Genomic DNA, 18,310 nt, shown 5'->3' with positions numbered 1-18,310 from the left:
ACCATATAACCTCTTTGCAAACCAATCAGAATGAACACTTAATAAACACTTTACTGTTCACATGTGAGCAGGCATATCTTTTCCATATACCGTATTTTTCGCTCTATAAGACGCACCAGACCATAAGACGCACCTAGTTTTTGGAGGAGGAAAACAAGGAAAAAAATATTCTGAATCCCAGAAGCCAGAACAGCAGTAGGGATCGCTGCGCAGTGAAAGCAGCAATTCCTCTTGCTGTTCTGGCTTCTGGGATAGCTGTGCAGCCTGCATTCGCTCCATAAGACGCACACACATTTCCCCTTACTTTTTAGGAGGGAAAAAGTGAGTCTTATAGAGCAAAAAATACGGTAGTTCCCATGGAGTGCCACAGAATATGATCAAGTCCCATCACTCCTGGAGGCGTGCTAATCACTCCAGGCTATGAGCAGCTGTATTATGAATTTTTTAAAGTTTCAAAGGCAAACAAATATTTAACAGGAACAGATACAGCATTCAAAATGCCTCACAAGTACTATAAAAAAAGTTTTGTGCCTGTGGATTTTAAAGGATTTTCTGTTGGAAATCCACATGTAATGGAACAAGAAGACCTCAGTCCTATCCTCATGCAGAAGAGGAATGGGACAGACTTGAATAAATCCATCCATTCCCATCGGGAAGCGGCCTACATGAACTGTAGACCAGCAGGAATACAGATATAATCAGAACAACTTTGTAATTGGAGCCAGAGACGGAAGTAAGGATTGTTTTAATATTTTTGCTTAAAGCAATGAAGAATCTATAAAGCAAGGACTGGGAGATACTGAGGGTAAAATTGAATGCTATGTTAAGCACAGTCATTAACAAGTATGCTGACTGCTTAAATTTTCCCACAAACCAGATCACAATCATGTTGCACAGGAAGTGTGAAGCCTTTCCTCTCAGCGCCATTTACTCTCTCTCACTCTCTGTCTGTCTGTCTCTCTCTCTCTCTCTCTCTCTCTCTCTCTCTCTCTCTCTCTCACACACACACACACACACACAATCCCACCTCATAGTTTCTTGTGCTTAACTATGACCTATATTATCAAAAATAGCACTTTGAGAGCTAAACAGCAGCTAAGGGGGCTGCTTCCTGTGGGAAAACATTGCAGGAGAAAAGGGGCGAACTCCCTCCTTCTTGCTAGGTCAGGCTCTATGCAACTGATTTTTATAAAAATAATTAGTGGCCAATGTTCACCATGCTTTTTTAAAATAAATAAATAAAGCATGCCTATCATAATGTCTAGTTTGGCCCTAAGTGATAAAATCCTGATTAGCCTGAATCTGTTTATCAGAGTCTGTTTTCCCCAGGTACCTAGATAACCTTGAATAACAAGCATTTAGAACTAGAAGGAAATGTGAAATTGAATCATATTATCTCTGCATTGGGTTAGGGTAAATTGTACCAAAATAATGTGCAACTAATGTTTATCCAAGGTATGATTAGAATATTGGGATGAAATCTATTACAATAAGATTTTATAATTGTTAAAATCAAAAAGTATTGTGATAAAAGCCATTCTTCAACCCTTAATACCACATTGGCTATGATGCTGTGCAGTTACAATTACTCAGGTTCCTCTGAAACCAAAACAATAAGTGCATGCAGGACAGAAGCAAACAATTTTAGGTAAATATTCCTGATAAACCGAAAGCAAAAGTTGTAACAATCAACTGCCTCTTATTCCATTTATTTACAAATGTCAGAGAGTAATGATGTAGCATTGTAGTTCTACTGTTTGCAAATCTGCTTAATGCTGGTCTCCAGTGCCAGATTTAAGTTTTCTGATCACACAATTAAGATAAAAATAAGGCGGATTTCTAGACATGGTAGCTCAACCTGCTTCCAAAGAAATACGCCTCGACGGAAATATTTGCTGAGCTACACCAAAGACATCCAGAGCAAAAAGAGTCTCTAGAAAGTGAGCACACACCTGATTCTAGAGCTGTTATAGTCAGAGATTCCATTATACCCTGTGGTTGGCAAACATAGCGAGACTCAAAACCACTCTTGTGTGAGTCATATTTGTGCAGTATCTAATTAGTTGGGCTCTGGGTGCTACAGCAAGAAAAATGAATAATTTATCCAATGACACCATCATTTCTTTACAATGAAAATCGGAGAAGGGAGACAGAAGGGGATCTAACACCTTTTCCACCCAGCCTTAAGATATACAAATGCATGCATTTTGCAGGGCTTTAGAAACACCATATGGAAGTTGTGAATACTACAAATTAGTGTTTTAGTGGATTCAGCTTTGGAATCCCAGCCCTTCAGAATTTTCATTCTGAATCCACTCCGAACTTATATGATCAGCGTAAAGAATAACCGCAGCTATCAGGCCTGTTTGTTTTAAAGATAATCTGTTCAATGTGTGAAACACAGAACAGAAATCACAAGATAGGTGATAGGAAGCTCCAACAACAATACTTTTGAATACTGTGTTCTGGTCCCCCAAAATAATAATTTTAGCTGTGCACATCCACTACTTGATAATCTGTGAACTGCGCCAGGGTTTGGTATATTAAGTTTTGAGAACCACATCAGAAACATAACATGAGGATGACCCCTGATAATTTGAAATGCATAATATAATTAGCAAATTACTTCCACAAACATTTATCTCTGTGTTTGTGTTTTATTACATTTATATACCACCTCTTTATCCCAAGGAGCTCAAAGTGGTGTTCTCCTCCCCATTTTGTCCTCGCAGCAACCGAGTGAGGTAGGTTAGGCTGAGAGATGGTGACTGGCCAAGGTCACCCAGTGAGCTTCATGGCTGAATCGGGATTCGAACCCTGGTCTCCCAGGTCATAGTCCAACATTCTAACCATTACACCACACTTGGCATGAATATTGCCAAAGTGCAGTTGCTATGAGTTGTTCAAAGGGATTCTGGCAGTAATTAGAAAAACTGCAATTTGAAGATAAGACTCCTAAATTCTCCAAGGCAAAAGCTATTTTCAGATACTGGTTGAAAATGATATAGGAAGAAACATAATCATGTCCACAGCCTCTGTACTCAAGCTAAGTCAGGGGTGGGGAACCTTGGGAACAAAATACAGTCCTCTAGGCTATTTGGCTAGTCCTCTATTTGGCTTTGGGCTCTTCCTAGGCCACACACTTTCCCAGTCCATAACCCCTATTCTTAGACTATATCCATCAATGGACCTGCCCAGCATCCTCAACTGCCTTTTCTTGGCTGTGAACCATAATCATTCCCTTTCCCTTTTCAGAACCAGTGCTTGTGAACTTCCCTTTCTGCTCTCCTCCTCTAATGTGGTCACAAGGAGGACAATGGAAGTGTTCACTTCCATTTTTAACTCAGTTTGTTACATCTGAACCCAAAATTGCACTTAATCATAATTATAGTTTAAGGAAACAAGTCAAAATAATAAACCATGGTTTGAAATGAGCTTGTTTCCCTAAACTATAGTTAAGGCTAAGCATAGTAAAGTAAAAATAGAAGTGAAAGCTTTCAATCTCCTCATCCTGGCCTTGCCTGAGGAAAGAGCAGGGGAACGTGCATGAGCCCAAGGTTCTTTCACATCACATCCAAAATGAGCCAGTTATTAGCAAGATGATTTGGTAGCCTCTCACTGTGTTTACCTCAAAGAAAACCTATTATTTGGGAAGTTGATCTGGCAGTCGCTGCTTTAAAAACTTGCAAATAGTTACAGGAAAACTCTGCAATAACCTCAATAATTTCCTACTGGACCTTTTGCCAGCGGCAAAACTGAATCTTCACCACAAATCATGTAAGCAAGGTACAGGTTTGTTGAAAACTTTCTCTGTGTCATGAAGGCAACTTGACCAAGAGAAGCATGCAAGAAAATGGCAATGCACATGGTCAAAACTTTAGAAAGGAAGAGCAGGAGTTTGTCAATGGTCACTAAAGACTGACAATGTGGTAACGGGTGAGTAATTGAGCTGCCTTCTGCACTGGACATGAATAGGAGAATCAGTCAAACAGTCTTCATATGCTTATTAGAGCAAACATTATTGGACGCACCACTCAGAAAGATACTGCAAGAGTTTCGGCTAAAGATACTGCTTTAACGCTGAACAATAATTATTTTGTTCAACTCATGGAATGATGAACACATAACCGTCAATGAAATGTTTGCGCTTTTATTACACTGCTGCTTAAGGCAATGGATAGAGGCCAAATTCAGCATTCACTTTTTGTTGGTTAATACGCAGTATCTGAAAGACTGTCCAATATTAAATTAAATGTTACACTTGATAAAAATGAGAACATTTTTAACAAAGTAATCTCTAATATTACAGCTGTACTATAAAATGGGTAACATATGCATACAGTCTATTAAAATGCACATAATTTACCCAGCTCAAAATGAAAACATATCTAACAAGTAATTCTATTCATCTGGCCCTTTTTCACCCAGCCTTAAGATATACAAATGCATGCCTTTTCACCAGAACACAGCAGCTGGGAATGAAAAGGAAAGCATTCAAATGATCATTTTCACATCATATTCCATCGTCTTTTCACCAGCTTCTCCTCTGTCTTTCTTTGAGCCCTATTCTATTACAAGAGAGCTGCTTCTTAGATCAATTCATATTTCCATAATCCACACTGCTGTTTCTCCCTCTTCTCCCCAGGGTAGACTAACCCCTACATCCAGAGCTGTGGCTTACAACTGTCATTAAGACCTATAACAATAACAAGATAACAAAAGAGTTGGTCGAGATGAGGCTTGGCTATACCATATGCTGATCAAGTGCAAAATTTTGAACTAGTGGAAAAAATCTATAAAACAAAACCATGATACATATATTGGGCTTGCCATTTGTCCTTCCAAATGCAAGGAAAGTCAGCTTTTAAAATCATCAAACATTTATTTGCAAGCACACAGAGCCTTCATGTACAAGTGATATTAATGTCTGCTCAGAGGTGAAAGATGACGATTAAAGGTCCTTCCAAGTCTTTAGACCACAATTGTCAGGGGATCTCCCTTGTGTCTTCAAAATATCTGTTTTCTTCCCAAAATAAGAGCCAAAACCCACCATGTTCATAAAATGGTTTGGATCAACCAATGCATTAATCCATTAGCTGCAATTTCATGGTGAAAAACATGAAATGGTTTAAAGTTGCATGTGCATGTTCCTAACACTTTCACAGTTAAAGGTGTATAGTCTGTTAGTCTTACAACCGTGTTGGGCATGTGCAGGGCTGTTGATTCCATCATTAAACATAACATTTCCAATTTGAATTTGTTTGTTTTTTTAGATGAAAGCCTTTTAATTAACAGGTTTTTTTCTATGTGCATCTATAAAATTATAGCAAGCATCAAATAACTTGTACTAGTTGCTGAGGGGAAACATTATGTGCAGTTCCATTATTCTTTTTTTCGGGGGGGGGGACCACATTCAATTTACAGGCAGCACTTGAAGCAAAAGAACAGCATGTAACCAGTTCCCCCTTGCACCATTTCCCACTGAAAATCACCCTCTAAAACTGCTTATATCCCAGCAATGGAAAAGATCCAGGAATCCATATCAGTCCCTAGACGAAATCACAAAACATAATGTGTAGTTCTGTGTGCATATCAAAGCTCTATGTGCATATTATAGCCTCCAGTGGTCCTGTTTTAGCCAGGAAAGCTGCGTTGTTTAGAGTTATGCCCTAGGAAAAGAACCCATTTTCCAATTACCCCCGTTTTCAGGTAGCAACAACATTTCTCCTTCACTCCCACCTCTTTCTTTCCTTTATTCCTTTATACACATGTGGCTGGACCAAGAAATTTCCGAGCCTGAGGCAAAGGACAAAATGCCACCCCACCCCCACCCCCCATGCCATGTACTGAAGCCAACTGGACAGGCAATTGAATCTTACTTCAACACTGGCAATGGGACAGTGGCCTATACCTGAAGGAAACAGACTAGCTTTGGGGTTGCAGGACAGGTCATGTGGCATACACAGCTCTGTCCTCCAACCTAGGAGAGTGGCCGATGGGCTTGAGAGCATTGGCTAGGGATCTGCCACTGCTACCTGCCACTGCTACACTGCTACTATCTATTTTTGTCATCCTTTATTTATTTAATAAAGCACTAAAATTATTCAGGCAAGCAAAGTAATTGTGATAAAAATGTTTGTTTATGAACTGGTTTGATGATTCTCCCCCTCTGAACTTTCCCCTCCAAAGTCTCAGAGGAGTTGTTGTTGTTGTTTAGTCGTTTAGTCGTGTCTGACTCTTTGTGACCCCATCGACCAGAGCACACCAGGCACTTCTGTCTTCCACTGCCTCCCACAGTTTAGTCAAACTTATGCTGGTAGCTTCGAGAACACTATCCAACCATCTCGTCCTCTGTCATCCCCTTCTCCTTGTGCCCTCCATCTTTCCCAACACCAGGGTCTTTTCCAGGGAGTCTTCTCTTCTCATGAGGTGTCCAAAGTATTAAGAGTCTCAGCTTCAGGATCTGTCCTTCCAGTGAGCACTCAGGGCTGATTTCCTCCAGAATGGATCGGTTTGATCTTCTTGCAGTCTATGGGACTCTCAAAAGTCTCCTCCAGCACCATAATTCAAAAGCATCAATTCTTTGGCGATCAGCCTTCTTTATGGTCCAGCTCTCACTTCCATACATCACTACTGGGGAAACCATAGCTTTAACTATACGGACCTTAGAGTTATATATTACGAAATTTATTTATACCCTACCTTTTCACCACTTAGTTCAGGCTTCTCCAGAGTGGTGCCCTTCAGATGTTGCTGGGCTACAACTCTTGTTATGCATAACAATTGGTCACATAGGCTGGGGCCGATGAGGCTTGGGACATGAGGTTGGGACAAGCTGACTTGGGCCTTCAAGGGTGCTCGTATGTTTGAAAGGTCGGCAGTCTCAACACATGCAGACTTCCACATTCCTAGAATGAAGGTCTGCAGCTGAGTGACGGAACATCTTGCTTTGCATGAGAAGGTCCCAGGTCCAATCCCTGACATCTCCAGGTAAGACTGGGAGAAACTTCCTCTCTGAAACTCTGGAAAGTCACTGCCAGTCAGCATAGACAATACTGAGCTAGATGGGTCATTGGTCAAACTCAGTATAAGGCACCTATGTTCCTATGTAGGCTCGTTCACCCTCGGCTTTATGTCTACTCCGGTTGGCCTCAAAAAAATAAGCCCAACTTCAGGTCAATCTTTTCCATACATTACTTTGGAAGCATTATTCAAAGAGACACATTGGACTTTCTCTCTCCCCACTTCAGTGCAGTGTACAATGCCACCCTAATCTGACCAGTTTTCATCTGGCAGATAATGAAAGTTTAGGGCGAACCATAACAGTGAATGTCTAGAACTTGAGGAGGAAAGCAAAGGGAAGCAGCAGACAATTTGGCATTGTTACTGGACTTGACCCTAGGCCCAAAATAAAATCACTCCAGTTCTCATCTCCTTTGACCCTGAATGGCCATCTTATTTATGATAAGTGAAACCTATTTTTCCCTAGTTGTTCTGAGCCACCCTTCATACTGATTCCAGGGCAGTCTGCAACATTGTTGTCTTCATTTACCCTATTGTGTCTTAAAACAGCAATTACAAAATAGGAGCTGACAACTCTGAGCCAATTGAAGGTGCTACTTGGCTCCTCAGTTGCCAAACCAAGTTCTGCCTTCACTTGTCGGACAACATCAATTCAGGCAACAAGGAGCAAGAGCAAATAGAGGGGTGGAAACAAAATGATGCAGAATCACCACTAGGGAACAGCCTTGCACATACAGGTACCTGAAAGCACTAAGAAAACATGCAGAGCCTTGTGAGACAATGATTCAGTATGCCTTTAGTTCTCTTCCTCCACACAGGAGAGGAAGAAGGGAGGGAGGGAGGGAGGTGGTGACTGTGCTGTGTCTTCTGGCAAGCTTTAAAGTACCAACCCAGAAAAAGCAACTGCTGCTGCAGATCTGTAAGAGCAAAAAATCAAGCTGGGGAGGAAAGAAGGAGGCTGCTCCTACAGAGAAATTTTAGAATCCAGTATGTTCAGTAGTGAACTAAACAGTGAAATTGTGGTTAAGAAGGTGCTAGTGCTGTCCAGGCATATCTCTTTATGGTTCTAGTGTCATGTCAAATGTTGAAAGGAAAAGTGAGTGTGTCTGTGCACACAAATAATTATATTGAAGATTTCGTGCATACAGGATTGTCTATATGTATTCTTTTCAAAGGATGAAGCAAAAATAGCTTAATTGTGCTCTTCGGTGTATGTTGCAGATATCCCAAAGATCACCACACCAGTTTGGTTATAGATATTCAGTACAAAAACTGGTCTTCAGAATTACTAAACACATATTTCAAAATATAATTATATGGGCTAATACTTTCAAAAATTCTGAACTTCTTAATTGTCTCTATTTGTTTTTAAGTTCCATAGTAAGCCAAAATACAAACAAACACACACCCAACCAAAGCTGGCATGAGAGACAGTAACAGTCTTTCTTTATTATGTTTGACAGGTAAGGCATCATTCTACCTTAAAACACGAGTTGCCATTGTGGTCCACTTGTCTTCAGAGGGGTCTGGAAGTCTTTGATTTCAGCAAGTATAATTAAATTTGTATGCCAAACCTTCATCTCATTTGTATTGTATTTGGTCTCATTTGTATGCCAAACCTTCATCAAGCCAAACTTTGGTTTAAAGGGGAACCTGCTCAGCTCCTGCTGCTGCCACAAGCTAAGGCATCATCTTAAGAGTGACATTCAAAACGAGGCTCATGGTTTGTTATTATGAATGAATGTATGAATTGTACACATTTTCTTTTAACTATACAGTCATACCTCGGGTTACAACCGCTTCAGGTTGCGTTTTTTCGGGTTGCAAACTGCCAAAACCCGGAAGTACTGGAACGGGTTACTTCCGGGTTTGGGCAGTTGCACATGCGCAGAAGCGCCGAATCGCAACCCGCGCGTGCACAGACACGGGTTGTGAATGCTGTGGGTTGCGAACGTGCATCCCACACGGCTCACGTTCGCAACCTGAGCGTCCAGTGTACTTGTTCATGTCAAAGAGCTTACAGTTTGTTTGGGGAGAAACAAACCATAAACTCAGATTAGGATGTAACTCTAAACTAGAACAGAACTTAACTTGTAGCAGCAGCAGGGGAAGAGTGAAACATTCAAAATTTCAGCACCACTTTGATGTAAATTCACCTTTAAACCATATGTTAGTTTAACCATGGTTTAAAGTGACAAACAAACTAAGCCATTGACAGTTATCTTGGTTAATGGTTAACCAGAGCATCATATTCTGCATCTTTTTCTCAGGAACATCTTTATGTGGCAAGCTACTAACTTTAGCCCATTTCTCTAGTTTATCAAGGTAATGCTTTTTCACATTTGTTTAGATTTCTCACCTATTCTACTCAAAGGAACAGAACACAATACTTATGTGCCTTTACCTTGGTTTATCCAACAGCACTATAATGTTCATTAGGCTGGCTTCTAATAAGTAAGATTTATGGCTGAAAAGGGACACAGGTTTACACCTCCCACATACAAAGCTGCTACTATGGCATTTAGCCCAATCACAAGGATAGTTCCCCTTGCCTTTGACCCTTTCCTATGCCATTCAACTCTATACATTTGTAGCTGGATTTAACAGAACACACACATACAAAAATATTAACATTTGCAACTGACAGACTTAATAAAACTTGCTTTTTGCATGGACACAAGCTTTGAATACAATCAACCTCAAATGCACCTTTGATAGTAACATTTGAATAAGAGAGACAGAGTGAAATTGAAAACACAGCTGCTCCCAGGCAAAAAGTCTCATTCATTCAAATGGCATTTGCAGTCCAGCTAAAGCTCTTGACTACTGGAATAGATTGCAACTTCAAGTAACAACACACATAAACTGGGGTTCTCTGTGTTGTCATAAAGAAGTATCATTGATCTGAATGAGTTTCACACATGCATAACTGACAATTTTGTTCGGAATTTCAGGGCCAAACTGCAAACTGCTGTGGCAACATACTTTTTATATAGGTTCCTATATTCAAAACAGAATTCAAACTGTTGTTTATGGTGTTTTTCTCCAAGGATCTGGCACTATTTAAAGCAAAACTGAGAAATCTGTCTGAGCCACACAACAAAGAAACTATGCTGCTCAATAAAATAAAAATGAAAAGAGCGAAATGCATTCAATGAAGAAGCCTATAAAAAAAAAACACCATAATTTTTAGAGGACTCAGTTGTTGTTTTTAATGAAACCACTGTTTTAGACAACCACCTGTTTGTTGCAAGCATTACACTCCTGTTTAAAACTGCTAACATGCCCAAGTGTCAAAGTAGCTCTGGTGAAAGAGAGAACATTTTCATGAATACTGAAATACCACCAACAGTATATACACAACCAACGTGTTAACATCAGTGCTGATACTAACAGTTGTGCAACCTCTTAGATTATCATTGGTGATGTGCGCCTGGTGGCAATTTCAGTGCTGTGTGTCAATCATAATTTCCCAAATTTATTCCTCTGGAACTATATTCATGACTTCAGAAGAAGAAGAAATGCCACCACTGGCGTTTGGTCATAATATCCACACAGATTAAAAATAATAATGTGATAAATCCATGAAAGCAACTATCATAGTGTGCAATACTTCCTGCCACAAACACATTCTAATGATCAAATCAGCTGGTGAAGAGTCTTTTATTGTTATCATCAGCCATCTGCCTTTCTACAGTTGAATAGGAAAGCTTTAAAAAGCTGTAGAAAGGCAGGTTATTCTGATATTATTATTATTATTATTATTATTATTATTATTATTATTATTATTATTCCATCATTTTAAAGGGATCAATCTCATGTTTCTAACCTTGTCTCCAAAGTCCTCCGGGAACTTCCACAAAACCACAGGATCTGTAAATAATTGACAGACAGCATTAATCAGAGACAAAAGAACAGAGTCTTAGAGTAGAGTACATTAATATTAAAGAGGGTCAACGTAGCTTCAGGCTCACAGACAGGTACAAAAAATGTATCTCAAAACTCAGATACAGGATTATTCAAAATATTTTTTTTAATTTCATATTTATGAAACTCCATGCATATTTGTTAACACAATAATAGAAGGTTATTTTGTGGTGTGTGTGTTTTCCATTGCCTTTTACTCTGTGGTTGTTTTAATGCCTTTTTAAAGATGTTATTCCAATATTCATTTTTGCAAAAGGGAATTAAAAGTAGAAAAAATGCAAAATGTTTTTCAAATGTCACAAATATCACTGTTTTTTAAAGCAGTTCACCAAGCTTTTTTCCACATTTACAATTTAAAATTACAGGTTAAGAATATCACAGAATACTACACATTCACCAGTTGAAGTCTGGGACCTGCTACATCCAAAAATCATTTGGTTTTATGCAAATTAGCACTGGCTAAAGAAATAAATTTGAGGCATTTTTAAAAGTTTTTCTTTCAATCCTAACCCCATGTAGGATGTGTACCTGGAACACTTATCTGGCAGAACCCCCAAATACTTATTCTTGTAAAGAAGCTGGTAAAATGCGGTCTTGACTATGCTACCACTCGGTGGATTTGTAACTGCTGACTGACCGAAACCAAAGGGTCCTCATCAATGGTTCCTCTTCATCCTGGAGAAGAGTGACTAGTGGGGTGCCACAGAGTTCTGTCTTGGGCCCGGTCTTATTCAACATCTTTATCAACGACTTGGATGATGGACTCAAGGGCATCCTGATCAAATTTGCAGATGACACCAAACTGGGAGGGGTGGCTAATGCCCCAGAGGACAGGATCACACTTCAAAACGACCTTGACAGATTAGAGAATTGGGCCAAAACAAACAAGATGAACTTTAACAGGGAGAAATGCAAAGTATTGCACTTGGGCAAAAAAATGAGAGGCACAAATACAAGATGGGGGACACCTGGCTTGAGAGCAGTACATGTGAAAAGGATCTAGGAGTCTTGGTTGACCACAAACTTGACATGAGCCAACAGTGTGACGCGGCAGCTAAAAAAGCCAATGCAATTCTGGGCTGCATCAATAGGAGTATAGCATCTAGATCAAGGGAAGTAATAGTGCCACTGTATTCTGCTCTGGTCAGACCTCACCTGGAGTACTGTGTCCAGTTCTGGGCACCACAGTTCAAGAAGGACACTGACAAACTGGAACGTGTCCAGAGGAGGGCAACCAAAATGGTCAAAGGCCTGGAAACGATGCCTTATCAGGAACGGCTAAGGGAGCTGGGCATGTTTAGCCTGGAGAAGAGGAGGTTAAGGTGTGATGTGATGGCCATGTTCAAATATATAAAAGGATGTCATATAGAGGAGGGAGAAAGGTTGTTTTCTGCTGCTCCAGAGAAGCGGACACGGAGCAATGGATCCAAACTACAAGAAAGAAGATTCCACCTAAACATTAGGAAGAACTTCCTGACAGTAAGAGCTGTTCGACAGTGGAATTTGCTGCCAAGGAGTGTGGTGGAGTCTCCTTCTTTGGAGGTCTTTAAGCAGAGGCTTGACAACCATATGTCAGGAGTGCTCTGATGGTGTTTCCTGCTTGGCAGGGGGTTGGACTCGATAGCCCTTGTGGTCTATTCCAACTCTATGATTCTATGATTCTACTTCATTCTGAGGGATGTTCCGTGTGATAAAAAAGTTGTCAAGTAAATAAAGCTTCAGTCTGCACAGCACTTAAATAATTCTGTCTGATACTATTGTTTTGAAATTTGCTACTACTTCAGTCTTTGTTATATGCAATTATGGTATGTTATTAGGTAGTAATAAAACACACCTGCAGCAGTTAATTGCCATATGAATATATAAAACACAATAGATCCCACAAGCTTGAAATCTGTCCACATTTGCTCTAATCCATTCCACAAAATAAAAACTAGTAAATATTGTCATGTTACTTGGTATTATGACATTGACTTTGCATCCCTTCAAAGGTCTTACTGGCCACTAACATATATTCAAAGGATCAATTAATTTTCACACTTCCTTTCTGAAGTGCTCCCATCATTTTCATTTAAGGTACAGTAAGGAGAAGGGGACTTTTCCATCACAAAAAAAGAGATGGATATTTTGGTGTACCCAGCACCACAATCCTGAATGTGAGTCTCCTACCCCCTGAGTTGACAGGTATGAAAACTTTTGTTCAGAATTCTTTGTGTACTGGGAAATTGATTAAGTGAACGGAAGGAGAGTGTTGACAAGAAGCAAGAGGCTACATCTTGACAAGGAGGAGGAAGCATAATCCTATTCTGCAGTTATGTACTTCCTCTTCAGAACTACTGAGACCAAATTTACTTTTCCTGGGAAGACTGGTTTCTAGACACCCAACAACGTTAAGTCAATTTTATGCTGATTTTATGGATGAGAGAACAGGAATAGCTAGAAGAAAACACCGTCACCATAGATGACTTGTAACTCACTACACAGCTTAGATCAACATATGCCTTATAACAACTCAAAATATATTAGTGCTGGATTAAACACTTTTCATTTATATTTTTAAGTGACCATAAGACTCACCAAGTATTTGCAACTAATATAGATATTACGAACATTATATTGGTTACAGATTTGCACAAAGTTGCTTCCACATGTGCAAGATATTGCTTCAGGAAAGGCATTCCATAAGACACAAGCAAGTGTCACCACGGGGCCCCCACTGTGTGCAAATAATCCCTTTCCACTTGTGTAAATAGTGAGGTTTGGATCCAAGCCCCTGGGATTATCATACGGTTCAATAATCTATCCTACTTTCTCTAAGAACAAGTTACTTCATATTTACTGAAACTACAATACACTTATCTTAATTATAGCAAATTTAAGATGGACTAATGGTCAGGGGTCCCCTTTACCCCTTTTAATGGTGGTTAAAAATTAAATCCAACCCCTTCCTCAGTATTTAAAAGGTGTTTTTTTTTGTTTTTTTTTTGTAAATGTCTAAACCTGTGTCCAAACATGGATTCTAGGGTGGTGCACATTTTAAAAATCCAAACACCAATACAATATTAAAGCAAACCGCAAAAATCAAAACATAATAAAAACTAGAAGTAAAGTTAACATAGCGCAGGTGTCCTCCAATAAAAATTACAGGATAATATTAAACTCAAGACAAAGAGCAAATGAAGGAAACCTGCTAAAACTAGCCCTCAGCAATTATCTAAACAAAGGAAAATTTACATTTCATATATGTTTGTTACTGTCAATTAGTTTTAGATATTTAAAGGAAACATAGAATCACAGAATTATAGAGTTGGAAGGGACCACAAGGCTCATCTAGTACAAGCCCCTGCTACACAGAAATCTCACCCAATGTGGAGCCCAAACCCAGAACCCTGAAAACAAGAGCCTCATGCTCTACCATCTAAGCTTTCCCAACAGTTTTCTCTGCATTAGAAAATATACCCTACAAGAACTGAATGGTTAATGGTTAGTTAAGCTTTGATCCCATTTTGAAATCAGATTTCTACATCTTAGTTAATTAATATTCAAAACATCTTATTTTGGGCCAATATCAATATGGAGTGAAATGTTTCCAAAAAGAGAAATACAAACAGCAAGAGGTCAATATATAACATTTCTAATAAAAAGGCAAGTTAATTTTTTACTGGTAACTTTACTATTTTGTATAAAAATTAATCTTGCACCATATTGTTTTCATTGGACCAGTTGATAAACTCCATAGGTTTTAGAACTAGAAACCAGTTTAGAGGGAAATAAATAGGTTTACTTCAACTTTTCCCTAAGGCTCTGAAAGTGGCATAGCAAGCAAAAAACAAGATGTTGTGCAGACTTGGTCACATTAGTTTTAGGAAATATGAGTACACACATCCTTTTATTAAGATGCATGCAGATTAATAACATCTGCACGAGCATCTCAACTATTTTTCTATTTTTTTAAATGTATTTTTAATACAGTTTCTCTCTCTCTCTCTCTCTCTCTCTCTCTCTCACACACACACACACACACACACCAACATTCCCAAAGCAGATGCTCAGTTGGGATGCAGTGCAACTAGGCTCCCCATCAAGCTGGGAAGCAATACAACTCTCTCAAGCTGAGCTTTGGCTTCAGAGCAGCTGGCATGGCACACAGCTCACTTTCTAGCCACCAGCTTTTCCAAGACAGACTACTCTCCCTGAGGCAGACACTGAGTTGGGAGACTGTTGGAGAACTGCCTTCTCACTGACCATCAGTTTTAGAAAGGTTGGCAGAAATCCAAATGGTAAAATATCTCTGATCTGCACTGGGAGCAGATGCAGGGTTGTATCAGAAGCCTCTGTGCACAGCTTCAATTCCAAAGTTAGGTGTCTGGAAAATGATGTACAATTTATACACCACCCTTTGTCCAAGCAAGGCGGTTCACATAGCTTAATACAAACACAAAATTCAAAGAATGCAGTACAATAAATTGCACATGGTAGACAGAGCACACCATCAGCATATATGACACTTTCCTGAGCACAAGAGGAAAGGTTCCCACCCAGAAGAGCTTACACTCTAAAATTTGAGCCAGGAGAAACATCAGAGAAAAGAGAAGGAAGTGGAGGCAAAAGTAATCAGGGAAAGAAAATGCAATTGTTTACACTAAATGTACTTGAGCTTAGCTAGAGTGGGCATGGGAGTTTGGGGGTTAACTCAAAGGCTCCATGGGAAAAGGTGGGTTTTTAGCAGTGATTTGAAAGAAGTTGAAGAGAGAAGGCTAAAAAAAGAGGAGTTGCTTTAAGAGACAAAGAAAGGTGAAGAAGAAAAGCTCAAACATCATTTAGTTGATCAATCACACCAAGTAGCCAAATTTGCACTGGCAGCCAAGAAGCTTCGTTCCAGCTATGTAAATGCACCCCAATCTTAAGTCTTAATGTTATAAATTTCTTTTTATGTTGTAAACTGCTACAGGTTACGTGTATGATTTTAGATGAAAGATTCCTTTTATTCTCTGTCGTCCATTGTAAAGGCCTTTGGCTATATACAGTAAAAATTGATTGATAGTTAAACAATCAATTAGTTACTCATCAGTAGACCACCATTCTGCCTTAAATGGTTAGCGCGTTAATATCACACCTACTAAGGTAAAATGTACTTAACTGCGGACCATGAATTGCTTCTGTTTTGCCCCCCCCCCCAGCATGAGCAACAAACTATGATTTCGAATTTTGCTGTACATCCAAACTAGGAAGCATGGTTTGTTTAACTCAAATCTTGGCTTGACACTATGGTTGGTTTGGAGTGAAACCAATCACTATTCTTGCTCTTGACATAATGCTAAGTAAAGGATATTAGGGTTGTGGCTCCCACTGCCTAGCAGGTACGACTGGAATGGAAGCCTTCTGCACATTCACAGTAACCCACTAGCTATGCTTTTCTGTAATGTGCAATCACTGCCACTGAATGTACCATGCACAGTCCTTCACCTGGAACAAATTGCCGGCCTGTGAGGCTTCAGTGCCTGGTTGGCATCTGTAAGAGGGTTGCAAAATGCACAGTATTTGCCCACCAGTTATGGGAGAAATAGAGGTGTACCAAAGGACTTCAGTGAAAAGTTTCACAAAGTGTATCTATTGAGTTGATCTATTCATTCATTACTTCTGTACCATTTGCAGTTAATTAGTTACAAAAATACCATAGAGTACTCCAGCACTCTAAATACTAATGAGCAAATTAGAAAGGTTAGAAATCACCGATTTCCTGTTTGTCGTTTCAGAACAGCAAATTACATTGGTTACAGTAATTCCTACTGAAGGAACAGTGTAAACCATGGGTAGGCAAACTAAGGGCCGGGCCTGGATCCGGCCCAATCACCTTCTAAATCCGGCCTGTGGACAGTCCGGGAATCAGCATGTTTTTACATGTCCTTTTATTTAAAATGCATCTCAGGGTTATTTGTGGGACATAGAAAATGTTCATTACTATTTTTTCAAAATATAGTCCGGCCCCACATGGTCTGAGGGACAGTGGACCGGCCCCCTGCTGAAAAAGTCTGCTGACCCCTGGTGTAAGCAGTCTGTAGTCAGGCCAGTTTTTAGCCCAAAAAGATGGCCTTTTATTTTAAAAACACACACACACACATTCTACAACTGGAAGAATTTACTGTTTTTAAACTCTCTTCCAGCAAACTGAAAGGGGACAGTTCTGGTGTGCAGCACTGAACTTTTAAAAGCATATCAGATTAATTTTTAACAGATTTCATATAAGGGATGCACATTATAAGCCAAAAATATTACTGTCAGGCACATCCGACTTTAGGTGAGGGTCTCAGAATCTTATCTCAGGAGGATAAAAGTGGAAGATGTTTTAGTAGCTGAATGAAAAGCTGCCTGGGCAAGTAAGGAAGAAAGCAGTCAGTATTTGCCAAGGAACAGTAATCAAAAGAAAGAACAAGGACAAAACAGAGTAGAGGAACTTAATATAAAAAAGAGTGGGGTGCAGAGAACCTTAAAGAACACTTGCTATCTTGTCTGGCACTTAAAATATGTTAGATTAAAGGCAATATGCAAATGACAGTGCCACTTTAAGACATACTTGAAAGCACACTTTAATGCAAATCATAGACTTGGTGGATTTATGCTCATGAAAAAAATTTTGCTGATGTTATCAGTCCACTCTTTACTATAGCAGTCGTACCTTGTAAAATCAGGCAATCTGTTACAAGGAATATTTGGCCAAAAGAGGTGTGTGTGCATGTGTGAATCCAATTACTCCAGTTTTAAAGAATGGATTGAACTAAAGTTATTCTGGTTATATTAGTTGTGTGTGGACAATCTAAGAAAGAAAAACTTTTTGGGGAGAACTTCTATTCAGTTTTGTGGACAACTGAAAAAAAAGCTGATTTTTCATAGTATTATCAGAGTTTAGAGCAACACTGAAAACAACACTATCATCAGCTTGCTTTCTAGGAAGTTTCTTGTAGCTGCTGTTGTTAAAATGAAAATGCTTCCTTTGAAATGTAAATATAATTCTTGTATGGTGCAATATAACGGCAAGTCAGTAGAGTACACTGCTATGGTTACTAAAAGGCAGAAATAACTGCCTCCTCTGGTGGCTTCTGACCTGATCCAAGGAGTATGGCATGGTAGAGGAGATCATGAGGGACTGAGATTTATTCTGAAGATGTCTGTCACAGTGTCCTTAGCCTGCAGCAGAGTAGGAAAGAAGCCCTGATCCAGATTCAGAGAAAAGTGGATGGTTGCCCATCAAAACAAATATATATATATAGAAACACATGAACATGACCTTTGATCAACTCAAGCATGAGTTGTCTCATTATACTCTAGAGTGGCTAATCTGTTATCTGCAACATCTGTGATA

The 18,310-nt window shown here is 39.4% G+C and overlaps 1 protein-coding gene across 2 annotated transcripts in view; it reads right to left on the bottom strand.

Annotated features, from left to right (window-relative positions):
• The window catches only part of DENND1B (DENN domain containing 1B), a 184,398-nt gene that overhangs the window by 123,218 nt on the left and 42,870 nt on the right, over window positions 1-18,310 (bottom strand). For both annotated transcript variants that reach the window (XM_081194375.1, XM_081194374.1), the window contains exon 3: window positions 10,853-10,896. In XM_081194375.1, the coding sequence (XP_081050501.1) occupies window positions 10,853-10,896 (44 nt within the window). The remainder of the gene's footprint in view (window positions 1-10,852; window positions 10,897-18,310) is intronic.

This window comes from Podarcis bocagei, assembly GCF_964188305.1.
Source record: "Podarcis bocagei genome assembly, chromosome: 5".
In the NCBI taxonomy this organism is placed as follows: domain Eukaryota; kingdom Metazoa; phylum Chordata; class Lepidosauria; order Squamata; family Lacertidae; genus Podarcis; species Podarcis bocagei.
The sequence above is the reverse complement of the archived record's forward strand: the minus strand, read 5'-3'. Positions and strand labels throughout refer to the sequence as shown.